The sequence below is a fragment of the Eschrichtius robustus genome, chromosome X, assembly GCF_028021215.1.
Source record: "Eschrichtius robustus isolate mEscRob2 chromosome X, mEscRob2.pri, whole genome shotgun sequence".
Taxonomy (NCBI): domain Eukaryota; kingdom Metazoa; phylum Chordata; class Mammalia; order Artiodactyla; family Eschrichtiidae; genus Eschrichtius; species Eschrichtius robustus.
In genome coordinates this window covers 62990841-63015773 of record NC_090845.1, presented here as the reverse complement: position 1 = coordinate 63015773, position 24933 = coordinate 62990841, and the positions used below count along the sequence as shown (strand labels likewise).

Here is a 24933-nt window from a genome sequence, read left to right as displayed (position 1 = left end):
TCTCCCTAATGAAGTCACCAATGTGCCATGGTCCAGTTTCACAGGCCAGCTGGGCTTCGCTAAGATTGCAGATGTGGCTGGAGGTGGGACTGGAGAAGAGGGACCCAAGGATTTAGCCGGGGGAGCGCGTACCACCCTGTGCACATATCCGATCCCATGCAGACTTGTGCTTAGGCTTCAGTTTGTGGCCACTGAAAGAACACTCTCAGCATCTGCAAAGTGCAGGAAGGCTGGAAGGCAGATGACAGAATAACACATCCTGCCGATAAAAAGTATCAGTGATGCTAGACTAGTAAAGATGTTTGTGGCAGGCTGAATAACAAGTCCCCAAATGTCCACACTCTAATCCCTAGGACTTGTGAATATGTTAATATGTTACCTCACGTGGCAAAAGGGAATTGAGGTTGCTAATCAGCTGACTTTAAAATAAGATTTTCCTGGATTATCTGGGTGAGCCCAGTGTTATCACAAGGGTCCTTCAAAGTGAAAGAGGGAGGCAGAAGGGGAGAGAGTCAGAGAAAGAGATGTCACTGGCTTTGAAGATGGAGGAAGGGGGCCACAAACCAAGGAATGCAAGCAGCCCCTAGAAGCTGGAAAGAGAAGGAAATTGATTCCCCCGCCCAGGGCCTCCAGAGAGGAATGCGGCCCTGCCCACTCCTTGATTTTAGACTTATGAGGTCTGCACCAGACTTCTGACCTGCCGAGCTGTAAGGTAATACATTTGTGTTGTTTTAAGTCACTAAACTCGTGGTAATCTGCTTTGGCAGACTGTTTTGGCAGAAACAGAAAACAAATACAACGTTGATTCCAGTCTACATCCCAGAGAGCTCCCAAAAGTGGGGAGGTTGTTGAAGTGCTTATGGGCAGTCACAAAAATCCAAAAGAAACCCTAAACGGAGGCTGTTCTTCCAGACACATCCTGGAGAGCTTGAGAGGTCCGGGGTCTTAGACAAAGACCCAAGGGTTTGTTCTGCTCTGGACATGGGTTGTCAATGAACAGACTTTGCTAACAAGTGAACTGCAGAAAACATTTGTTTATTTTTGTTTTATGAACAGTTACAATGTTCGGGTGGCTTCATACAATGTCAAGAGCAACTAAGTTCATGAAACATGTCTGTACTTCACTTCCAGATAGGTGTAACAGGTTACATCTGACAGCAGCCCTGGTTTTGAAGTACTGTCTTTAAAACTTGTTCTCTTGTCAGCATGCCTCTCATTCTCTCAACGTGCCACTCTCCAGAACTCATTTCTCTTTCGCATTTTGTTCTACATGTTAAAACTACAGCATCTAAGTAAGACCCAAGGTAGATCCAAAGTGCTTTTGGGTATCAGCACAAACTGGTTAGCAACAGAACCCTTAGTGAAGAACAAACATCATTAACAGCAGGAAGCTTTTAAAGAAGGATTTAAATTCTAATATTCATAACTTCACAGCATCAAAGATATCTTTCTAAAACTCCTTACCAACAGATGACTCGCCTCACACAAATACATTCTCAGATAACCTCAATGACCCTGGCTTTGTTTTTTGGCATTGTAATCCTTGCTGAGCTTTCTCATCACATCCCCATGACCTATCCCTGCCATCCCCTTCCTGACTATTCTGTAATTCTCCTGCACATACTTGGCAAATGGTCTCACATGGGGCTCAATGGGGGTTCCATCTTTCCGAGTTAATGGCAGAATGACCAGAGGGCCCTTGCACTTGGCACAGATGAAGCGGTCGGTGTCCAATGATCTGGTGTAGCGGCCGACCCTAAGGAGGAAAGAGACACCACACAGCAAACGAATCAGTCACTGTACCTCCGCACCTTCTTGGAGCTGCTGCCCCTGAGCCCACAGCCAGACTTCTTTTGTGGGATCTCAGCAAGCGGGGCACCAGGCAGTGGCCGTGGTCAGGTTGGCTCAAAGCAGAAGAGAATGGAGAAAGAAGACATGGAAAGGAGTAGAGAAGTTTTACTCCTCAAGTCAGATAGCCCTGTACTTCCTGATAAAATCACTGAAGAGCCACGTGGAGGCCATAGTAAAAACGTAATTGGAAAAAGTCTGAGGAGAAGGGTCTTACCTGAATTTGCACTTAGTACACTCATAATGAATCCTGTAGTTAATCTTGTAGTTATGGCAACGGGTGACCTTGGGCAGCTCTGGGTGCACCATATTCGATTTTTGGGCATAATACTTCCATCCGACACCATGAGAATCACGGATGCCATCGAGCAGCCAGGAGGCTGCGTGGCATATCTCATGGATCAAAGTATCCCGGAGTCGGTCTTCGAAGAGGAATGAAAAGAAATCATGAGGCTTAAACCGATTACCTTCCGGGCTGTTACCCAACCACCCCTAGACTCTCCACCCCACCAGACACATAAGCATACGTGGGCAGGCAGGAGTGTTATCGCCCCAGGATTCTGAAGGTGAAATTTCTACCGAATTCAACCCGATTTTATTAATGGCAGAGAGCAAGTGTTTCTGGAAAAGCTCCAATGTGCTCTTTTTGTGAGACACTGCTAGAAATACATCCAGCCGAGACCCGGTCGCCACCCTCCAGGAGCATAAAGTGGGGTTTGGTCAGGAGAAGCTCCGTGGAGAAGCTGGGATCTGAGCTGGGCCCTTAACAATTGACTGGATTGGCAAAATTATCAAGGTCTTTCTAGGTGTGGCAGAGAAGGTGAGCCAAGGTTGGGGTCAGGAAAGCGTGTGGTCCGTTTTGAAAGCCAGCGTGAAGAAAGCTTGGTTGGAGCACAGGTGGAGTAGTGAGAGACAAGACTGGCCACATGGAGGGGGGCAAAGTACGATGGCCTCGACAGCCACACTCGAGGCATTGGCAAGCCCAAGGTTTCCTAGCAAGAAGCTGCATGGAGCAGGGAGAAAAGTGAGGTGATGAGGGTCCATAGCTGGGCAGAGGCAAAGACAGAGAAGGAATGATGATAATAGGAGAGTCATTATGAACATCCTGTGATTGGCTAGATACAGGGGACCTTGAACCTCAGTTACTGGGAGGATGGAGATGCCTGCTGCTGGCAGTGGGGAGCTGCAGAGAGAAAGTTAGGCCCGGTAGAAATATGGACGAACTGGATTCTCGGTGGTGGTGAGACATCCAATGATAATGTCCTCTAAGCAACACACAGTAGGCCTGTCCACCCAGGAGTGACAGGGAAAGCTGTGACACAGGCGGCCAGAGAACACCAGCACCCAAGAGTGGCCTCCCAGGTGCCGTATCGGATGTAAGTGCGGCAGGGGAGCTGCCCAGCTCCTGCCATCACCTGCAGAATCACAGACTTTCTGGGAAATCTGAATCTTAGCATAACGCTCCCTCTTCGGGTGTCGAGTCTCGCCAGTGGTGCATAAACCAGCAGTTCTCAGCATCTTTTTACTCCAGCCGATGTCAATTTTCTCCGGCAGCTGACAACAAAAAGCAAACAAGAGCGAATCAGAAAGCGGTTCTAAGCAGACCAGAAAATATCAACTCAAGAGTTTTGCAAACCTAACATTCTGGGGAGAATAAAACCTAAGCTCAAGCCCACGTAAAGACGAGACTGTTGCAAGCACGTGAATGCAGGACCTGTGCTCCCCTGTATGGAGACAAAACTCAGGGGCAGCCAAGGAGAGGAGGACACTTCTGCTGGGCTAGGAGATGGAGCCCGTGCATGAGAGCCATGAGGCAAAACTAAAACTGCAACTCAGAACACTTAAGGTTCCACTCATCAGAGTTATCTGATGTAACACCACTGTCGTCAGGAAGGGCACCAAAGGCTGGGAACCTTTAGAAAGATCTAAGAACTTTCCCTGCAGGAAGTTTTGTCACCAGAGACAATAAAGTCTGGAAAACCTAATGACCGCAGGTCTCTCTGCCTCCAGATTCTCTCCGATCCAGTCCACACCACAGGCTACTGACAGAACGATTTCTTTCAGCAGGTACTCCACATTACATCACATCCATGGGCAGCAGTGCCTACTGATTTCAATTTAAGTTCTTCCAACCCGACTCCCAAGGCCCTCCATTAACCAGCCCTACGCTAGTTAACATGTACTGCTCACTATGTCATAGGCCCTGTTCTAGGCACTTCAGGGGCATTCACTTACCCAGGCCTAACGGTCATTCTGTGAAGTAGTAGGTGGTAGGGACTAGGGTACTAGGACTGCCCCCATTTTACAGATGAGCAAACAGGGGCTCAGTAACTTGCCCAAGGTCCCATAGCTCTTTCCCAGTATCCTTCAACACGAACCCGCTCTTCCAGATAGTCAAGCCTCAACACTTGCCCTCTTCCCCACCACTGTTGTTCTCTCCCCTTACCATCCTTCAAGACCCAGAAGAAGTCTCACTCCCTCCAGGCAATCCTATTTCCCGACCGCTCAGGCTCTCAGTGATTTCTCCCTCTGCTGATCACCTGTGGTAGTAACAGTCTGGACCATATACTATAACCCACAAAACATTCTCCGTGTCTTTCACGTATGTATGTCTCAACTCCCCTCCCCATCTAAACTGACACTTCTCAAGGGCAGGAAATATACAGTTAGTACATCTGCACACCTCCCAGCTCCCAAGAGAGCTGGGCACACAGCAGGTGCTCAGTAAGTGCTTATTTCATCGAGTCTACCTTTTTATCAAAGACAGAGCTGTTACACAAAGCGTAGATTTTCTGAACCAGTTCATCCTTATTTTGCTTGAAATTCTTTCCAGAATACTGCTTTGAGTTCTCAATGCCACGCAAGAAACATCCAGGTATTTTGCACTCAGAATTCCTGCAAAGGTAAATTCAACTGAGTTTTGTAGAGGGAAAGAAATCAGTAGAAGAAATGCATACACATAGGTCATGTCAAGAGAGACTTAGAGAAGACCTGCTGCTCTCTCTTCCTTCCAGCTCCTGCTACAGGGGCATCTCTTATAAGGTTCCATTCATAGCCTTTTTCTCGTCACTCCCCGCACATTGTCAGAGATGTGAAGCCCATGGTTCCAACCTCAACAGGGGTGATCCCACATCTGGATCTGCAGTCTCCATCTCTCTCCTAAGATCTGCGTTTACAACTGCCCAGTGCAAATTTCCAACTTACTAACCGGAGTATGTCTCCAGCTAAATGTGTTTAATTGTTCAACTTCTGTTATAACAGGCTGAAAACCTCAGAGACTTTTTAAATTCATTTTTCTCCCTCACCCCATATTCAACTAGGCACAAAGACAGACAGACCACTGTCTCCTTCGCATCATCTCTTCCAGCCAGCCCCTCCTTTCCACCCTGTCACCACTCTAGGTCAAGTTCCTGTCCTCCCCTCTGTGCCTTGCTACTACAGCATCCCGCTGTGTTCCTCACCTCCAGGCTCTTTTTCTTCTAATCCAACCACACACACACACATCTCCAGATTAATTTTCCTAGGCCATGTTCCAATGATGTCCCCTCCCTGGCTTTTCACTGACTGTCTGGCCTAACATTCAAGGCCCAGGTCAACCTGGTTCCAACCTCTGTTTCCAGCTATCATTTCCACTCTGGCCAAACTGGGCAACTTAAATGTTCCCTGGACATGAACCGATTTGTCCATGGCCTAGAATGGCCACACCTCCACCTCTACTGAGACCCACTCTCTGTGGAGCACTTCATCATTTGCTAAGAACTTCCTTTTGCATCATCATATTTAATCCTCACGACCACCCTCCAAAGAAGCTACTACTATTCTTACCATCTCCACTTTGCACATGACGAAACTTAAGTTCAGAGGTTAAATGACTTACCCAAATTTCACAGACACTGAATCTTTTGACCCAAATCTCATGGTCTTTCCATTAGACCACTATTGCTGCCCCATCTTTCAAGGCCTAATTCAAATGCACAAAGAATAGTGCTGAGCCCATAAAAAACTCACTCATGTAATATCTATTCATTTGAACTGAAACATTTTTATCTTGGCTGGAACAATCCACGAGTCCAAAGAGATGAGCCCACAGAGCTGAAAAGATGACAAACCAGTAGCAAACAGAGGGAAGTGTTTCTGACCTAACAGAACCCCTGAGACCGAGATTTTGCCAAGACACTCATTAACCCTTAAGTCACAAAATAAAACCCTATAAGAGTTGCCCAGGGTGGAGACAGAGGGAGAGTACCAGAGAAGATATAGGCAGCTAACATAAGGGACTTCTGCCCCACAGTCTGATATGGGTGACTAATATTTCTGCCTCCAATTATTTAGTCCTGAAAGCAAATTTGCATCAGAAAAGGTGGCAGATAAAAACCTAAACCATCTGCAGACCTCAGCAGAGAGCGTGATCTCTGCGTGTGCCTGTGCTCACATCAAGCAGCTTGTGGCTTAGCAAGCCTTCACTTCAGTGGCAATGCTGCTTTACTGCAGACTGAGTATCTCCACATCAGAGGAACCAACGAGACCCCAGACGCATGCATCAGACACCATGACCAGCAAGCAGCCTGCACAGGAACAATGCTGAGCACAACAGGAAGCCTACAGACTGAAACAGGAAGCAGCAAGGCAAAAGAGAAGAGTCCAAACAGGCCAGCCTCCTGATATGAGGCAGAGGACAATGACACAAAGGAGCAGCTTCTTCCTTCATTTGTCACACTCTTTAGCAAAGCAACCTGGGACCTACCCAAGACACATGTCCCTTAGAGGCAAAGCAGCTTAAATATGGATCTAGGAATCCAGAGAACAAGCTTTGCTGCAAGGGGACCCATCCAGGACATGACACGCCAAACCAAAGAGGAATGCAGAAACAGAGAGCTTCTCTGCTCAAGTCCAAGTTTCTCTGTTGCCCCTACGCCTGACACATCATTCTTCTTCTCCCCTTAAGATGCAATTACTGGAGTTCCCTGGTGGCGCAGTGGTTAAGAATCCGCCTGCCAATGCAGGGGACACTGGTTCAAGCCCAGGCCCGGGAAGATCCCACAGGCCGCGGAACAACTAAGCCCGTGCGCCACAACTACTGAGCCTGCGCTCTAGAGCCCGCGAGCCACAACTACTGAAGCCCGTGCGCCTAGAGCCCGTGCTTCACAGAAAGAGAAGCCACCGCAGTGAGAAGCCCGCGCACTGCAACAAAGAGTAGCCCCCGCCCGCCGCAACTAGAGGAAGCCTGTGCGCAGCAACGAAGACCCGACACAGCCAAAAATAAATAAATTTCTTAAAAGGAAAACACCATATGTTTAAAAAAAGGATGCATTTATTGCCCCAAAATACAGGTAAAAAAAAGAAACGTAGTCCTTCAAATACATCCCTTCTTTTGTAAGATAATTCAGATGTAAGTATAAATTACTCCTGAATGCAAAGAAAAACAAAGAAAAGTATGCTCACTATATCATATTTTTAAGAGAAAAAGTGAGAAGTTTCTGGAATCTAAGTGAGAAAATACAATTTTTTTTTTTTTTTTTTGCTTCCTTTGAGCATTAACATGTCTTTGGTCTAAATGACCTGTTGTTTTCAGTATCAATATAATATCTAACATATAGCTTAATAAAGATAAAGAGACTATTTATTTCACCTGAACGTTTAAGCTTTAAAAATTTGCAAGAATTGGGGCTTCCCTGGTGGCGCAGTGGTTGAGAATCTGCCTGCTAATGCAGGGGACACGGGTTCCAGCCCTGGTCTGGGAAGATCCCACATGCCGCGGAGCAACTGGGCCCGTGAGCCACAACTACTGAGCCTGCGCGTCTGGAGCCTGTGCTCCGCAACAAGAGAGGCCAGGACAGTGAGAGGCCCGCGCACCGCGATGAAGAGTGGACCCCGCTAGCCACAACTAGAGAAAGCCCTCGCACAGAAACGAAGACCCAACACAGCCAAAAATAAATAAATTAATTAATTAATTTTAAAAAAATTTGCAAGAATAGAGCTGCAATGAACATTTTGGTACATGACTCTTTTTGAATTATAGTTTTCTCTGGGTATATGCCCAGTAGTGGGATTGCTAGGTCGTATGGTAGTTCTATTTTTAGTTTTTTAAGGAACCTCCATACTGTTCTCCATAGTGGCTGTATCAGTTTACATTCCCACCAACAGTGCAAGAGTGTTCCCTTTCCTCCACACCCTCTCCAGCATTTATTGTTTCTAGATTTTGTGATGATGGCCATTCTGACCGGTGTGAGATGATATCTCATTGTAGTTTTGATTTGCATTTCTCTAATGATTAATGATGTTGAGCATTCTTTCATGTGTTTGTTGGCAATCTGTATATGTTCTTTGAAGAAATGTCTATTTAGGTCTTCTAACCATTTTTGGATTGGGTTGTGTTTTTGTTATTGAGCTGCATGAGCTGCTTGTAAGTTTTGGAGATTAATCCTTTGTCAGTTGCTTCATTTGCAAATACAGGTAGTAAGACTAAGGGTTCATATAAAATAGATAACCAACAAGGACCTACTGTATAGCATAGGAAACTATACTCAATATTATGTAATAACCTATAATGGAAAAGACTCTGAAAAAGAGTATCTCTATCTATATATATACATACTGACTCGCTGTGCTGCAGTCCTGCAACTTACATGATATTGTAAATCAACTATACTTCAATTTAAAAAAATTTTCTTTAAAAGAATAAGTGTTAAAAAAATAAGGGTTCATCCAGAACACTAGAAAACCCTGGAAGACAATCTTGACTGCCTCCCCCCAATTCCAGTGGATGGGAACGCATCTGTTCTGCCTTCTCACCATGCCCACTGCCTTTGCTTTTAGTTCAGTGCAAACTGGTGGCCATGAGGCTGTATCTAGCCTGAAAAAAAGGATCTTTAGCTACACATCATTGTTTAATCTGAGTGGAAGGACAAAGGAAACTTCAGAGGCCAGAGCTCCTGTCGCGGGGGAGGGCAAAAGGGCTCCAGTCTGCCCGGAATTGCTGAGATCTGTGCAGAGCGCCCACGCCCGGCTCTGTTGGGGGAGGGGGAGGGGGGGGCACCGAGGCTCCTCCCCACTCCCTTCCTCCTCTCCTCCTCCTGCCGCTTCTGCCCTCCCCATTCAGGGAGGTAAAACTTGTGCCGCCCCCCCGCCCCAGCAGACTTCTTCATCCCCTTGAAAACCCCCACACGTGCCCAGTGGACAGCTTTGCACGTGACAACTGTGCAGTCAACTCCTGTGCCGTTGACCGTGAGCGGTACATACATACCCAGGCTCGCACTGTTCAAATTTTGCTGCGCTGGGATTCTTCTTTGAAGTTCCATGCTCCTTTTCTCTTTTAACAACTGAAAAGGGAGTAGTTCGTTTGTACCCTGAAAACTGGTACCAACCAGCAACTCACAGAAAGGTAATCTCAGGAGGAGCCAAGCCCAGAGCAGCACATATACACTCAACGCTTCTCTCGGAAGCGGGCACCCTCCTCCGTTAGTCCGCATGCAAGATTTCACCTACGCGAGTAAGCAGAGTAAGCAGGATAGGATTCTGTCCTAGGCGCTGAGGACTATTATGAGGCTACATGAATATGCCTTTGGAGGTTAGACTGTGGGGGCGACTGAGGCACGTGCAGTACCAGGAATGGTGTGGCATAGCTCACGCACTCACTCTGAGGAAAATGGCCCCCATCCTAGGCGGCACCTTCATCCAATGTGCAAGCCAAATCTTTCCCCTTTTGTCTAGCACCCATACTGCCGGTTGCTCTAGCCAGAAATTCACGTATCAGGAGTGAGTGCCCTTCATTCATTTATCTAAAAAACTTATTAAACGTCTAGTACGTGCCAAGTACCAGGCTAGACTCCGGGAGAGAGTAAAGGATGAGTGAGCGCCCTCCCATCAAGAGGCTCACCATCAGGATTTCCCTGGCAGTCCAGTGGTTAAGACTCTGTGCTTCCACTGCAGGGGGCACGGGTTCAATTCCTGGTTAGGGAACTAAGATCCCGCATGCCATGTGATGTGGCCAAGACAAAAAAAAAGGCTCACTATCTACTGGGAGGACAGATTCAGAAACATACTTAACACAGTTGTGTAAGTGCTTTACTAGTGACAGGGTCTAGGAACTTTGGGAACCTGGGAGGGAGGAGCACCTCGGACTTATGGCTTCCTACAGCAAGTGGCAATTGGGGTGGATCCTAAGAAAAATGGGATATCCTCAGGACAAAAAATTGCAGGGAAAAAGCACTGCCAATGGATGGAACGGCAGATACTAAGACACTGGAGCATGAGGACGACACAGGTGCTCCTCGCCCTTCCCCAGAAAGAGCCTTCTCACTGGGATGGCTGCCTCCCTCGGCCACTAGGAAGCTGCTGACACATAGCGGAGGGTTAGTAGACAGGACAAGCAGACTCGACAAGACAGACGTATCCGGGGGAAAGGGCACCCACTTGTGGCGCTAGCCTTCGTGGGACAGGCATACTTGGTTTGATTGGCTTACCAGGTGTCACAGGTATGTTTTTGGTTTTATTTTTCCTTTTCCTTGGTTGTGCCACCACAAGTACAGGCTCTTCATCACTTGACAACTTTCCTTTTGAAATCTCTAGCTCAGCCTTAGGATCGTCATTTGGTGGCTGGCAGACATTTTCCCCAAGATCCTGCTTACCAACATCATGAGATGATTTGTTTTGGGAGATAACAAACTCATCCCTCTTTTTCTCATTTGAGGGAGTTTGGTCCTCATCACACGAATCATCTTCTATTAGCACAGGGCCCTCCAAGTCATTACGATCATCATCATCATCATCATCATCATCACTGATAAGTATTGGAGAGCCCTGGGGCGGCTGCTCATCGGTATCAGACACTTCCACAATCTCATCTGAAATCCAAGAGACACAATGACGTATAAACATACTCCCTCTACACCCCACACCCCCAACTCAAGTTCAGATTATTGAGCACAAATTAAACAAGTCAGGAACTGTGATGTAATGAATCCTAGGTAAGAATCAGTTATTTAGACGATTTTCCCTCTATTACTTTTTTATTTTACTGAGAACAGTGACAGATAAAATAGCAATCCAAATCCAGAGGCAATTTTCAAATCACATTCTCTGTAGGTGCTCAGGGGTTCCCACAGGTCCGAAACTTGTATATTTTCACTGGGCCAGAGCAAAATAAGAGAAATTAGAATAATAAAGTGGGTTTGTTTTTTTTTTTCCCCATCAAGCTAGCTTTCTATAATTTAAAGGACTGTCCTTTATTTTGAGATTATGTCCTGACTAAACTTTTGGTGCTCTTTACCTTATGAAATTATGGTGACAGATGGTAGATGGAGTTTATTTCCATCATTAGACAAATTAAAAATTGCCAACTCTATGTTAGTCACCAAAATTTCTTTTTTTAACTAGTCCATAAGTCCAAAGCTCTCAAAACCACTGATGTGAGAGTGAGGAGTTAAGTTCTGATGCCAGCACTGAGAGGCCTTGGGAACACTGAGACTGTCCCTGCCCTCACTGAGGATCCATCCCTTCATCTGGATACAAGGGGCAATGTGTCTAAGACTCAAGCTCTCTGCAGTCTGCTCAGAGTTCAACTTCTAGGTATCTATGATTCTGGATGTAAAAAATATAAACCACAGCATGAGCAAGTTGTGAAAATATCTTTATGGTGCAAAAACTCTGTATCCTAAAATTGCAGATTTGGGATAATATATTTTGAGTCTCATCTATGATTTAAATTAATTATCAAAAAATTTCAGATATGCAATAAGGAAAGAGAAAGCAGTGGGTGTTCCTATGGTAAAAAGTCATCCTTCCTAGAAGAGTTAAAGATTTCCCACCTGCAGCTGAAATTCTAAGCAGTAGGGACACAAATGAACTCATTTACCAAACAGAAACAGACTCACAGACCTGGAAAACAAACTTCTGTTTACCAAAGGGGAAAGGTGTTGGGGGGAGGGATAAATTAGGAGTTTGGGATTAACATATACACACTACTATATATAAAATAGATAAACAACAAGAACCTACTGTATAGCACAGGGAACTATATTCAATATCTTGTAATAAACTCTAATGGAAAAGAATAGAAAAAAGGAATATATATATATATATATATATATATATATATATATATATATATGTGCGTGTGTGTATAACCGAATCGCTTTGCTGTGAAACTAACACACCTGAAACTAACACAATATTGTAAATCAACTCTACTTCAATAAAATATAAATAAATAAAAAGTAGGGACACACTGCTTACAATCTATAAAAAATGACTCTGTACATTGACAAAGGTTACAAGTGAGGTTGGAAGTATGTGTTTAAGCTCCTTGGGCCTTTTTTTTTCTGTAAAACTGCCTAAATTCATTACCATAACAAAAGAAATGGCATGTGGAGAAGAGTAAAGAAACATACAAAGACAGTCCTGTTGAAGCATTCTTCATCCCACTACTGGGATGGATGCTACCGGTCAGAGCAGTCTTAGTTGAAAGTTCATCCTCAAAAGACGATGGATCTTCTGATTCAAAGAGTTAGCAACTGGTGGCCTATGGTGATAAATTGGCCTCTGGCTTTGTCACTCAGGCCCCTACTCTAAAGCTACCTCCCTCGGGGCTCCCTCTGCATTACAGTAGCTTGTCATGTTACACCCCCTACTCTGCACCTGGACCTCTGTCCTGCTCAGGCAATCCACTCAGAGCTAGAGAGGAGGGAAAAAGGAAATGAGAGGGGACAGGTGGTGAAACAGTAGGAAATGCGGGTTCCAAGCCACCTCTCCTTTCCCTTCTCTGATATCAATGGTATATCTGAGGTAGTTATCAAAGAAGTATCCAGTATTTTTAAGGGTGCCAGTACTTTAAGTAGGTGCCTGTGTCTCATGCCCTACACCAGGTACTTAGCGAACAGAGATCAATAAAATACTATCCCAAAGGCTTAAGAAGCTCCTAGTCTTCCAAGTCTCACACCCACTGAGCGGGTTCTGAACCGCGAGTAAAACTCTGTGCCTCCCGAAAGGTGATGAGGGCCTCTGAATCCAAAGAGGCAAGGACCTGCTATGGGAAACAGGCTCTAAGAAAAACAGGACTCTCTAGAAAATATAAAGGGGGTAGCAAAAGGCTAAGACAAACAGCTAGACAGAGAAAACAAGCATTCCTCTGAGAAGTCACTGTCAGCTGGCCCGTAAGCCTCACACACGAGTCTCCACCAGGCTGGAAAGAATGAGCCCCTGTCTCTTACTCCTCCTTCCTCCTCTCTGTCATCCCCACACACAGAGAAAGAGGAAAAGAGCGGAAGGCGGAGGAGCAGGGCAACCTTCACGCTAATCAGGCTGAGTTCCTGACTTCCCTCTGCTCCCGTGATGTAACGCTGGGTAGCTAAGAACTCTACTGAGGGCGATGCCTGGGGTCTAAGGCAGCAAGAACAGTTGCTGCTATGTTAGGAAATTGACCAGGCGGTGCGGGGAACCCAGCCATATCCACGTCCAGCACATAGGACGAAAAAACAGTGGCACTCACTACGAAATGATTCAGAATAGAACATTTGCTGACTTTCATCCTGAGATGACTGTGCATGGTGAGGCTGCACCTTCTCTAAGTTAGTAGTATACTTGCCTTTGATATGCACTTCAGCTATCTTAGCTCTCTTTTGCTTACAGAGGCATCCATCATCAGAGTCTGAGTCGATCACCATGTAGCTGAGTGATGAGACAGGGAAAAACAAAAGAGAAGCATGAATGCAACATTCTTCTTTTCATGGCATTTTCTACCTTTGCTCCAATGAGCATAATCACTTTGAAATGACTTGTTGGTTTCCCACAGTAACTCTGTTCCCCTTCTCTGGAACTACTCAATTGTTATTCCTGATTTTCCATCTTTCCAGTCTTCGTACCAAACCTTTCCATCTGTCTCAATCCTTTCAAAAGGAGGAATGTGTCAAGTACGGAGAGAGTGAAGTGGGCTGTCAGACGGTATGTGTTCAAATAGTTTTGGCGCAGGGGGAAATTGATTAAGGAAAGGTCTAGTTAATTGCCGTTTCTCTTTATCCACGTTGAGATCCCCCTGCCACAGATACAGAGAGGCAGCCTCGGCAGGGAGATTTCTCCTGGGCGCCACTCTTTGCAGCCCGAAGCCAGCACCGCCCTCTCTAATTGACGGACTGCTCTGGCAGGAGTCCAACTCAGCAGTATCCCTGTGCCACCCAGGATGCTGGTGGTGAGCACGCCTCTGGGACCATCGTTCTCAGCTGGCCCAGGTATTTGGGTCAGAGGTTCCAGAAGGCTGAAATTCTCCACCTTTCTGTATTTCCCAAACAGTGTACGATAAGTGTGATATACCTTTACGATGAGACAGAAAACTACTTAAAACACTGCTAGAGGACTTGTCTGCACCCGTTACAGGCACAAATCCATTCATCCATTTCCACCATATTCACCACTTTCAAGCTGCCAAGTCGATGGGCCTTTGCTCTCCTGTTAACCATTCATTCCATCCTTAAAATTCTCTCTTTTCTTGATTTCTGGGATACTGTTTGGTTTTGGTTCTCTTCTCACCTTTTTTGCCCACTCCTTCTCACTCAGTTCTCTTCCTCACTCATTCCCAGGCTTTATCCACACCCCTTTCATGCCAATCCAATTAATTCCTAAGGATTGGGTAAACATTATCCATCCGCCAGCCCAACATTGCTTTTGACTTCTCGCTCCACAGTGCCAGCTTCCTACCTGGATATCCTGTGGGGAGGGCCGGTTTTTAGTCAGTCTCCACAGGTACAGCCTCACCAACTGTTTTATTGATGGTGTCTATTCGAACCAGTCAGGCAGCCATCCTGACTAATCCCTGTCTGTATCTATTGGCTGTAAATGTTTTGAATATCAGCCCTGCCTAATAGGCCCCTCAATTTCAGCATACCCAAAACTGAACTCATCACCTTCCTCCCCAAATCCACCCTTCCTACAATATCCCATATATAGAAGCCTCCTGGGACTGGACCAAGATCTGTGGGCACTCCTGGGAGACCCGTTGAAATGGATTTTCTTTACATATTTGTTCAACATCTACCTAGTGGAGGCAGGAAGAAACCAATTTTTCTACTTAAAATTTGGATACTTTTAAATTTATTATCAAACAAGGGCTCTATAATGTATAATATTGTAAACCAGAATATTTCTAAGGATCCATGACATACCATTTAAAATGTAAGGGGCAGTGATGGAAATTCTGCATCTTTGACTGTGGTGATGGTTACACTACCATATACGTTTGTCAAAACTCATCAAACTGTATACCCAAAAAGGGTTAATTTTCCTGTATGTTAAGTCATTCCTCAATAAACCTAACTGTAAAAGTATAAATAATAAAACTGATAGTTTCTAACAGATAGCTTTATACAATGCATTATTCAGTTCTAGAATTTCAGCTAACTGCAACTGCAGACTTTAAATCACTTTCACACATTGGTGCCAAGCTTGGTGGCTTGCATGCTGCAAAAATAATCAACAGAGATAAATCAGAACTAGCTAGAAAAACATTTTCCCACTTGACAGCACTATTTCGCCTTGGGTGGGTGGGTGGGGGACAGGAATGATCAATTCATATTTCTACAGGAATTCAAGGAGTTGATGTGGAAACCACAGTTATTTCAGTTTTATTCCAGGAATTTTTTTTTTTTCTTAGCACTTCCTATAGTTTGGCACCTGGGCAACACCCCTTCATCTAGCAGAGGGCTCCTAAATAGGAAAAGTAGTAGACAATGCTGACAGTTAGGTTAGGGCCGGATCACAGAGGACTTTAACTACTGGGCTTACCAGTTTGATTTCCCTATGATAAGCAACTTGAATAGACAATTAATATGATCAAAGCAGTGTCTCAGGAGATTAATCTGGAAGTGGGATACAGACTGGATCAGAGGAGGAAGAAATCAGGGTTAGGAGCCCACTTTAAAAACTCTTGTACGGGGGCTTCCCTGGTGGCGCAGTGGTTAAGAATCCACCCGCCAATGCAAGGGACATGGGTTCGAGCCCTGGTCCAGGAAGATCCCACATGCTGCGGAGCAACTAAGCCCATGCGCCACAACTACCGAGCCTGCGCTCTAGAGCCTGTGAGCCACAACTGTTGAAGCCCGCGCAGCTAGAGCCCGTGCTCCGCAACAAGAGAAGCCACCGCCACGAGAAGCTTGCGCACCGCAACAAAGCGTAGCCTGCGCTCGCTGCAACTGGAGAAAGCCCGCGCACAGCAACGAAGACCCAACGCAGCCAAAAATAAATAAATAAAATAAATAAATTTATTAAAAAAAAAAAGAAAAAAGCTCCACACAGATACAAGAGTAAAAACTGATAAAGGCCTTAGTAGTGGAGACTGGAAGTTAAGGGATGGTTCAGAGAGACATTTTGAAGAAGAAACTGACCAATTAAATAATGGGCCAAGGATAAGAAATCTAATATTTTGAACCCAGTTGTGAGACCAAACACCCATTATGACCCTGAACATAGGATTCACAGAGAAAATGTGATGTTTATTCTTAAGTCATCTTACCAGGAACATCATTCCTTAAAAACGTCAAATTTCACTAATTCTCCTACCCACCTGATGTTCCCTTTCTGCACGTTCAGTCCAGACACAACTGAAACAGAGAAAGAAAGAGGGCATCAGAAAGCATCTGAAGCATGATCAAATCTGGTTACCCATGTCTTTAACTCCCTAAAACCAAAGTCCATAAATTAGAGCTGGTCAAAATTTATGGGGGACCCTTACATCTCCCATGAGAGAGAAGAAATAAAAGTAAGGAGACCTTGAATGAAAAAAGTAAAGGAAGCAAATTGGAAAAAAAGCACAAAGAACTTCCTCTGCTCCTCACAGTAGGGAAATAAACTTTGCTTTGCCAATCTAGAACGAGACCTAGAGGAGACAAACCTAGGACAGCTTACACCAAATGTCCCAAATCACATTTTAGTCATCTCTACGGAGACATGGCTAAATTATGCTTTAAATTGTAAATTACTGCTTTGAGGGGACTCTACTTACAGTAATCAAGTTCTTCATCACTGCTTGAGTCCACAGTAAGAATGGAACTGAAAAATAAAATACATTCTGTTTTAAAGGAAGGCTACTAACGTCATAAGCAACCAAATGTCAAAAACCTCAAATGAAAAGAACCATCAATCAGAGTTTCTGAAATGCAAAAAGGTTTTAAGGGCTTATGAAATGAAGATCACAATAGGGGAGGAGAAGAAAAATTAGAAGGCACAAGCTGCTCAGTCCGTACTGCACAAGAATGTTAGTTGAGTATCATTAGCTATCAGTGAGAAGCCTGTTTTCTGCCAAGTGGTATATTTCTATTTAAAGATATGAAAGTGAATTCTGAGAAAGGGACCACGGGGGAAAGGACTTGAGGATGCAGAGTTTACAGTTAAAAATCAAAAGGGCAAAAGAGCAAGGGGGACACCTTTTGGGGCTTTGCTGCTTGAAGAGGGTCTACTGATCGGGACTGCTACCTGAGTAAATGGACAAATGCTGAAGTCCGTTTCTTGGGGAGCAAACAGAGCGTGATTTCAAAGCTGCAACTGCTCCCTGCAGTGAACCTTGGTGTTGGGCCGCTTGCTTCTCTGCCTCGCAATTTGCCAGAGGCCCTAGTACTCATCCTACCCCCACCGGCGGCAGGCTAGTTGGCCTGTTGTTGTAGCTTGGCAGTATGGTCGGCCCTCCGTATCCACGGGTTCCACATTTGCTCATTCAATCAACGTCAGATGGAAAACATTCAGGAAAAAAAAAAAATCGGCAAGTTCCAAAAAGCAAAACCTAAATTTGCTGCATGCTGGCAACTATTTACAGAGCATTTCCATTGTATTAGGTATTATAAGTCATCTAGAGATGACTTAAAGTATACAGGAGGATGTACATAGGTTATATGCAATTACTACACCATTTTATATAAGAGACTTGAGCATCCAGGATTTTGGTATCCGAGAGGGGTCCTGGAACCAATCTCCCACGGATACTGAGGGAAAACTGTACTATCTGAGGTGACACCAAAACACATTGCAGCTGGGGATCCTTTTTTTTTTTAAATTTATTTATTTAATTTTTGGCTGCGTTGGGCCTTCGTCGCTGCACGCGGGCTTCGTCTAGTTGCGGCGAGTGGGGGCTACTCTTCGTTGTGGTGTGCGGGCTTCTCATTGCGGTGGCTTCTCTTGTTGAGGAGCATGGGCTCTAGGCACATGGGCTTCAGTAGTTGTGGCACGTGGGCTCAGTAGTTGTGGCTCACGGGCTTAGTTGCTCCGCGGCATGTGGGATCTGCCCGGATCAGGGATCGAACCCGTGTCCCCTGCATTGGCAGGCAGATTCTGCGCCACTGCGCCACCAGGGAAGCCCGCAGCTGGGGATCCTTTAGCTCACCAGGTAGCAGCTGACTGAACACTGTCAGCTATCTTGACTGGACTCAAGATCCAGCTCAGAAAAGTCATACTGCGATAAGCATCACTTCCATGCTGGAGCCAGGCTCCAGTTGTAGGACCTACCCATAGGTAATCTTATCATGAATTACTGTGACAATAGAGCTAACAGAGGAAACCAAAGTGCTGAAGAAAGCCTTATAATAGCTATAAGGCTTTACATATATTTATATGGTTTTATACACATAAGGTTTTACATAACATTTATAAGGTTTTACATATAAAAAGTTAGCCTTACCCACTTCTTGTGGACTTTTATTTTGGCCTTGAGGTTGATTACTGGATTGCTTATATACCTTTTATATACATTCTTTCAAGACACATGCTGGCTCACCCCCTTGATTAAGTTTCCTATTCATTTATTGATCACTGTACACTGGACTTATTCAGTAGTAGGCTTCAAGTCCCTTTCTTTTTTTTAATCAAGAAAGAAAACTCTTGGTTTCCTAGGTATGGGTCAAAACGTGACCTTGGTTATTTGAAACCTATTATCAATATATCGCACTATATATAAACTAAAACGTGGTTCATACTTCATTTATCTTTTTACATATTTTTGTGTTACACGCACACACTTTTTTTTTTTTTTTTAGAGGTCAGGCAAAAGGAATCAGGGATTGGAAACATGACACAAAAAGTTACACAACAGAGAGTCCCACTCTAATCCCGAAAGAGAAAATATCGAATTCCAGCCTGGCTAGTAACCAACAGGAAAAGTGAAAAGGTCCGAGGACAGCACTAAGGAAGAAATAGGAGGTCAAAAAGAAGGCAGACTTTAGACACCCTTCTCAAGTAAAGTTTACGACCAGGAATACAAGTCCCTAGACAGTGTTTCAAGACTCATGTCACTGATTTTTTTTTAATTTTTTATAAAATAAATTTATTTATTTATTTGTTTGTTTTTGGCTGCGTTGGGTCTTCGTTGCTTAACCAGAACTCTATCATGAAAGGACTAAGAAATCATATTAGGGGACTTCCCTGGTGGCACAGTGGTTAAGAATCCGCCTGCCAATGCAGGGGACACGGGTTTGAGCCCTGGTCTGGGAAGATCCCACATGCCACGGAGCAACTAAGCCCGTGCGCCACCACTACTGAGCCTGCGCTCTAGAGTCCGCGAGCCACAACTACTGAGCCCGCACACTACAACTACTGAAGCCCACGCACCTAGAGCCCATGCTCTGCAACAAGAGAAGCCACCTCAATGAGAAGCCCGTGCACCGCAACAAAGGGTAGCCCCTGCTCGCCACAACTAGGGAAAGCCCACACGCAGCAACGAAGACCCAACATAGTCATAAATTAATTAATTAATTAATTTTAAAAGAATGTAACATGGCCAACACAGATTTTTTCATTTTTTCCTTTCATCCTGTTCCTTTACAGTCTTACCCATCTCAGTCAATGGCACCACCATCCAACCAGAAATGCAAATCAAAAATTTAGGAGTCATCCTTGATTTTGCTCTCTCTCAACTCTCATGTCCAATCCAACAGCAAGACCTTTTGGCTCTACTTCTAGAGTGTATTTCATCTAACCTGATACATTATTATATGTACCTCTAAGAAAGGAAAAAACACTACTAAATGATGACATGCTATCAAACATACGATGCATCCCAATCTCAGAAATGTTAAAATGTGGGTAGTCTCTGAACTGATAATATATCCTACATTCATCCAAATCTCTCCAACTTCACTATCACCACTCTACTCTAAACCACCATCACTTCTCACCTAGATTTCTGTAAATGCAATTCTTAGGCCTCAGCTGTAAAAGAACCATTTATCTCATAGGGCTATTGTGAAAATTAAACAAGATCCTACAGGATCATGTACTTCTCCCCCATCATGGCATTTATCACACTATACTGTCATTGCCTGTTTACATGCTTCTATCTCCCATTCCAGACAGTAAGCTAGGCAAGGATTTGGAAGTGTATCTGTTTCATACTGTTCAGTACAAAGCCAGTACTTAATAAATATTTGTTGAATAAATGAATGAATCTCAAAAAGTGGTTCCCAGGACCCCTTTCATTATTTTCCACCCTCCCACCCACACCCCCATAGAACCTTGTTTTTGTTTTTTGTTTTTCTTTTAATTTTTATTTTTTTATTTATTTATTTATGGCCATGTTGGGTCTTCGTTTCTGTGCGAGGGCTTTCTCTAGTTGCAGCAAGCGGGGGCCACTCTTCATCGCGGTGCACGGGCCTCTCACTATCGTGGCCTCTCTTGTTGCAGAGCACAGGCTCCAGACACGCAGGCTCAGTAATTGTGGCTCACGGGCCCAGCTGCTCCGTGGCATGTGGGATCTTCCCAGACCAGGGCTCGAACCCGTGTCCCCTGCATCGGCAGGCAGACTCTCAAGCACTGCGCCACCAGGGAAGCCCAGAACCTTGTTTTTAAAGGATTTTTTTGCCCATTAGATCTCACTAAGTAATATTTTTCTCCACTTAAAAATTTAATTACACATATATGCCCATCTATGTGACAGTCTGAGGTACAGAGTCAGCCCAAAGTAAAAACAAACAAACAACTAACAATATTGTCTGCATTAATGAAAATACAGTGCCCGGATCCTGAGACATAATGGTCCTGACTTGCAACAAGTGCGGGTGGAGAGACTGGCAGTTCGTTGTCCAACCTCAAGAGCAATCTCCAAGCAGAAGTCCAGCATCTGGGCTTTGCATCTGTAGCTTCAGGAATTCAGGTTTCTCAATTCTTCATCAAATGTTAGAGGAGTGACTCCTATTAACCAAGTTTGCAAGGGGCTGACTTATAACGCAGAATATACCTGCTTACTTCTCAGGAGAACTAATGCCAACCAAGTGCCCTGGGCACTCCCTATGTGGGGCAAGTGACTGAGGGTCATTGAGAGAGCTCGGACTTTACCTTGTGCATTTTTGATCACATATACATTACTTTGATCCTTTAGTTGAATGCTGCAAATAGCATCTTTGTGCATTTAATTACTTTCATAAATTGGATTTTCCTAGGATTGATTTCCAGAAGTCAAATTACTCAGTCAAAAGTATGACCAATTTTATAGCTCTTGGTACATTTCCCTAATTGTTACCAAAGCGTTGTACTAGTTTACAGTGTCAGGAATATTACTATAATAGGACTAAATATTTAAAATGTGCTAATTTAAGAGGTAAATCATTCTTAAATTAGCATTTCTTTTTATTACTTCTTAAGATGTATGTTTTCCAAACGTTTGCTGCATTCTTTTGCTAATCTTCCCCACTTTACTGACTATCATGAAATAATGTTTACCAGACAGTTTTGTGACTGATTAAAACACACTAAAAAGAGGAGTAAGGAAGAGGAACACTTTGTCCCTGTTCTTCCAACAGTCCCACTCCCCAGCGATAAACAATGTTTCGTATTTATTCTTTTAGAAAGTTCTTAAGCATAAAGCACATACCAGCACAAGTCAAGTGCACAAAGCTTTTCTTCTTATAAATGGTATTATGCTATATGGATTGTTCTACAGGTTGCAGTTTTTGACTTTATATACCTTAGTATTTCCCCTATCAGCACATATAGCTCTTATCACTTTGTTCTGGATGAACCGTAATTTATTCAAATACACCCTTCGGGCATTTAAACTCCTTCCAAATTTGTGCTATTACAAACAGTGTTGCAATGAACATCCTCGTATGCATTTCTCTGTGCGCTAGTAATTAATCATACATCCTTCATCCACAGAACTGAACAAAGACCAAAACAACCTGTGTATGTCTGTATATGATCTAATGAGCATGAGTTACAGGGAGAAGGGACAAGGGGGAAAGGAAGGAGAAGGGGAAAAGGAGTCAAGAGAAAATAAGAGTGAACTACAAAAAGAACATGTATGATGCAACCACATTTTTGCACTTATGTATATGTGAGTATATGTATACAGAAATTAAATAAAATTGTCCTAAAAATGAAAGAAAAAGTCCTAGTAGTGAAATTACTGGGCCAAAGGACATGGGCATTTAAAATTTTGACATTGCCAGATTGCCCTCCAAAAAAGGTTGCACCAATTTATAGTCCCACCATGACTGTATGAAATTTCCCTACAAATTTGCCAACACTGGGTATTATCAAAATTTTTTTTTAATCTTTGCCAATCTGATATATGAAAAATGGTATCTCACTCATTTAAAATTCTTTCATTTCTTTAAATAAAATTAAAAGTTGAATAAATTTTAATGTCTATGGGCCATTTGTATTTTTTTCCCTGAGAACTACCTTCTAAAACTTTTGCTCATTTTCTGCTTGTTCACCTTTTTTAATTGTTGCTTTTATTTAGTTAGTTTTTGGCTACACCACGTGGCTTGCGGGATCTCAGTTCCCCGATCAGGGATTGAACCCCAGCCGTGGCAGTGAAAGCCCGGAATCCTAACCGCTAGGCCACCTGGGAACTCCCTAATTGTTGCTTTTAAAAGTTCTTTGTAGATTAAGGAAGATAGCCTTTTATCATAAGTAATACAAATATTTTTCCAGTTTGTTGTCATTTTTATGCTTTTGTTAGATATCAAATTTAGAAAGACCTTCTCCACTCCAAAATTACTGGAAATGAAATCCAGCTATATTTTCTAGCATTTTTAATGGTTTCATTTTTTTATTTTTTTTAATAAATTTATTTATTTTATTTATTTATTTTTCGCTGTGTTGAGTCTTCATTGCTGTGCGCGGGCTTTCTCTGTTGCAGCGAGCAGGGGCTACTCTTCATTGCGGTGTGCGGGCTTCTCATTGCAGTGGCTTCTCTTGTTACGGAGCACAGGCTCTAGAGCGCAGGCTTAGTAGTTGTGGCTCACGGGCTTAGTTGCTCCGTGGCATGTGGGATCTTCCCGGACCAGGGCTCAAACCCGTGTCCCCTGCATTGGCAGGCGGATTCTCAACCACTGCGCCACCAGGGAAGCCCCATTTTTTTATTTTTAAATATTTTATCCAAGTGTAATTTATTTTGGTATAAGGAGTGATGAGGTAAGAATCCAATTCTTATTGTTTCCCGAATGGTCAACCAATTATCTTCAAATTATTTTTCAATGAATCTATCTTTTCCCCACTGATTTGAAATGTCATTTTTTTCATCATGAACTAAAGTTTCATATGTATTTGGGTCTATTTCCAGACTCTCTATTCTATGGTCTCTACTTTCTCCCATACCAGACACTTGTCTGTATGCTTATCTTACCTGTGAAGGAGGAAAACAGAGCAGTGTTCTGGGAGAATGAAGACTTGGAGGAGATGAGGCAACTATCTTAAAATGCCTATCCCAGAGAAGAAAAATACTTCACCTGTGTACCTCAAGAGGGCAGCACTGCGAACACTGGGAGTAACAAAAGGACAGATTTGAAATTCATCAGAATGAAGAACTTTCTAGAAATTACACATATTCAACACTGCATTGTGTTGCTTCATGAAGTTGTACACTCCTGGCCACTAAAAGAGCTGTTATACAGAGGATTCATGCATTGGAGAGAAGCTGGACTCCCATGATTCTAAGCTCTCTTTTCACAATTCTCATTTTATGACTAACCAAATTATACACTCTGTAGACTCTAAGTGACATAAACATACACTTTTTGAGAAAGTCGTTTTGCCAACAGAGTAAGACTAAACTAAGAGAAAAGAGAATTTTTCAAATCTCACCAATCATCATCCCGTATCTTCCAATGCACATCCTCTGCTTCAGACATGTCCACGTCTGTAGTCAGGACAAGGATATATGTTTGAAAGGAAACCAGAACCAGTTAGATGTTTCTACATTCTGCATTTACCTTTGAGCAGCTTCTTCACCCTAACTTAAAGCCAAAACTTTGCTCTATGAAATGAGAAGTATTTAAATTTGTTTATTGCCGATCTTTCTCCGACCTTGCCCCACCAAGGGTTCTTCGTTGATCCGTCAGAAAGCCCAAAGCCCATAGCGGCCCCTGATGTTAAGCCGCCTCAACCGCCATCTGTTACAGAGATGTGCAGGGAGGACAATCGTTCATTTATCAGCCCCCAGATCAATTTTCTCCCCATTGTAAGGCTTTAGCATGTACTACTCCGTCCCCGACCCAATGCTCTTCTGACCCCAAATGTATTCCCACGCCCCCCTACATCGCCACCGGCCCTCCCCTCTCCCCACATCTTCATTCCCCCTACTTCCGCCTCATGCCCCAAGGAAGTCTTCCATCAGGCTTTCACACGCTCCCCCCCCCACCCCGCCACCCCCGTACCCTCCACCACCTCCCTACTCCTGCTCGTAGCCAGTCTTACACAGACCAGGCCACACCCCGACACACACCTCAATCCAACTCACACTCTCCCCATCCCCCTACTCGCACGGGGAATCACGTCACCGTCCCCCCACGCCTCCACCTTCTGCCCCAGCAGGGCCTCAAACCCTCCGCTTACCATCACACTCCGCACTCCGCCTCCCCGCCTCCCCCGCCCCCCCACACCCCCCCCCCGCCAGCTTTGCACCAATCAAGCCTAGACCCCTCTTCCCTCTTGCACATCAGACCTCAACACCTCCACTCACCCCCCCCCCCACACACACACCCCTCCATCCCCTTGCTCCCGCCTCCTCTCCCCAGGAGGTCTTACACCAACAGGCCTAGACCCTTCCCCCACTCCCGCCTGGAACCAGTTTTGCACCACGAGGTCTAGGCCCCTCCCCCACCTCAGCGCCCCCAG

The 24933-nt window shown here is 44.3% G+C and overlaps 1 protein-coding gene across 1 annotated transcript; it reads right to left on the bottom strand.

Annotated features, from left to right (window-relative positions):
- Nucleotides 1-1071: 1071 nt before the first annotated feature.
- On the bottom strand, nucleotides 1072-23948 carry GCNA (germ cell nuclear acidic peptidase). The gene is made up of 8 exons (XM_068532624.1): nucleotides 23902-23948; nucleotides 13334-13512; nucleotides 10311-10691; nucleotides 9092-9167; nucleotides 4599-4743; nucleotides 3264-3402; nucleotides 2066-2270; nucleotides 1072-1756 (listed from the first exon to the last, which is right to left on the bottom strand). The coding sequence occupies exons 1-8, from the start codon at nucleotides 23946-23948 to the stop codon at nucleotides 1507-1509; spliced, it is 1422 nt and encodes a 473-aa protein (XP_068388725.1). The 3' UTR covers nucleotides 1072-1506.
- Nucleotides 23949-24933: the final 985 nt, after the last annotated feature.

Bases quoted from the DNA above. Each gene is read 5' to 3' on its own strand.
- GCNA (XM_068532624.1), bottom strand. From the start codon at position 23,948: ATGTCTGAAGCAGAGGATGTGCATTGGAAGATACGGGATGATGATTG. The intron at 13,513-23,901 runs GTGAGATTTGAA...CTCATCACTCAG, and splicing joins AAGATACGGGATGATGATTG to CTACATGGTGATCGACTCAG. The intron at 4,744-9,091 runs GTATGTATGTAC...TTACCTTTGCAG, and splicing joins TTTGAACAGTGCGAGCCTGG to GAATTCTGAGTGCAAAATAC.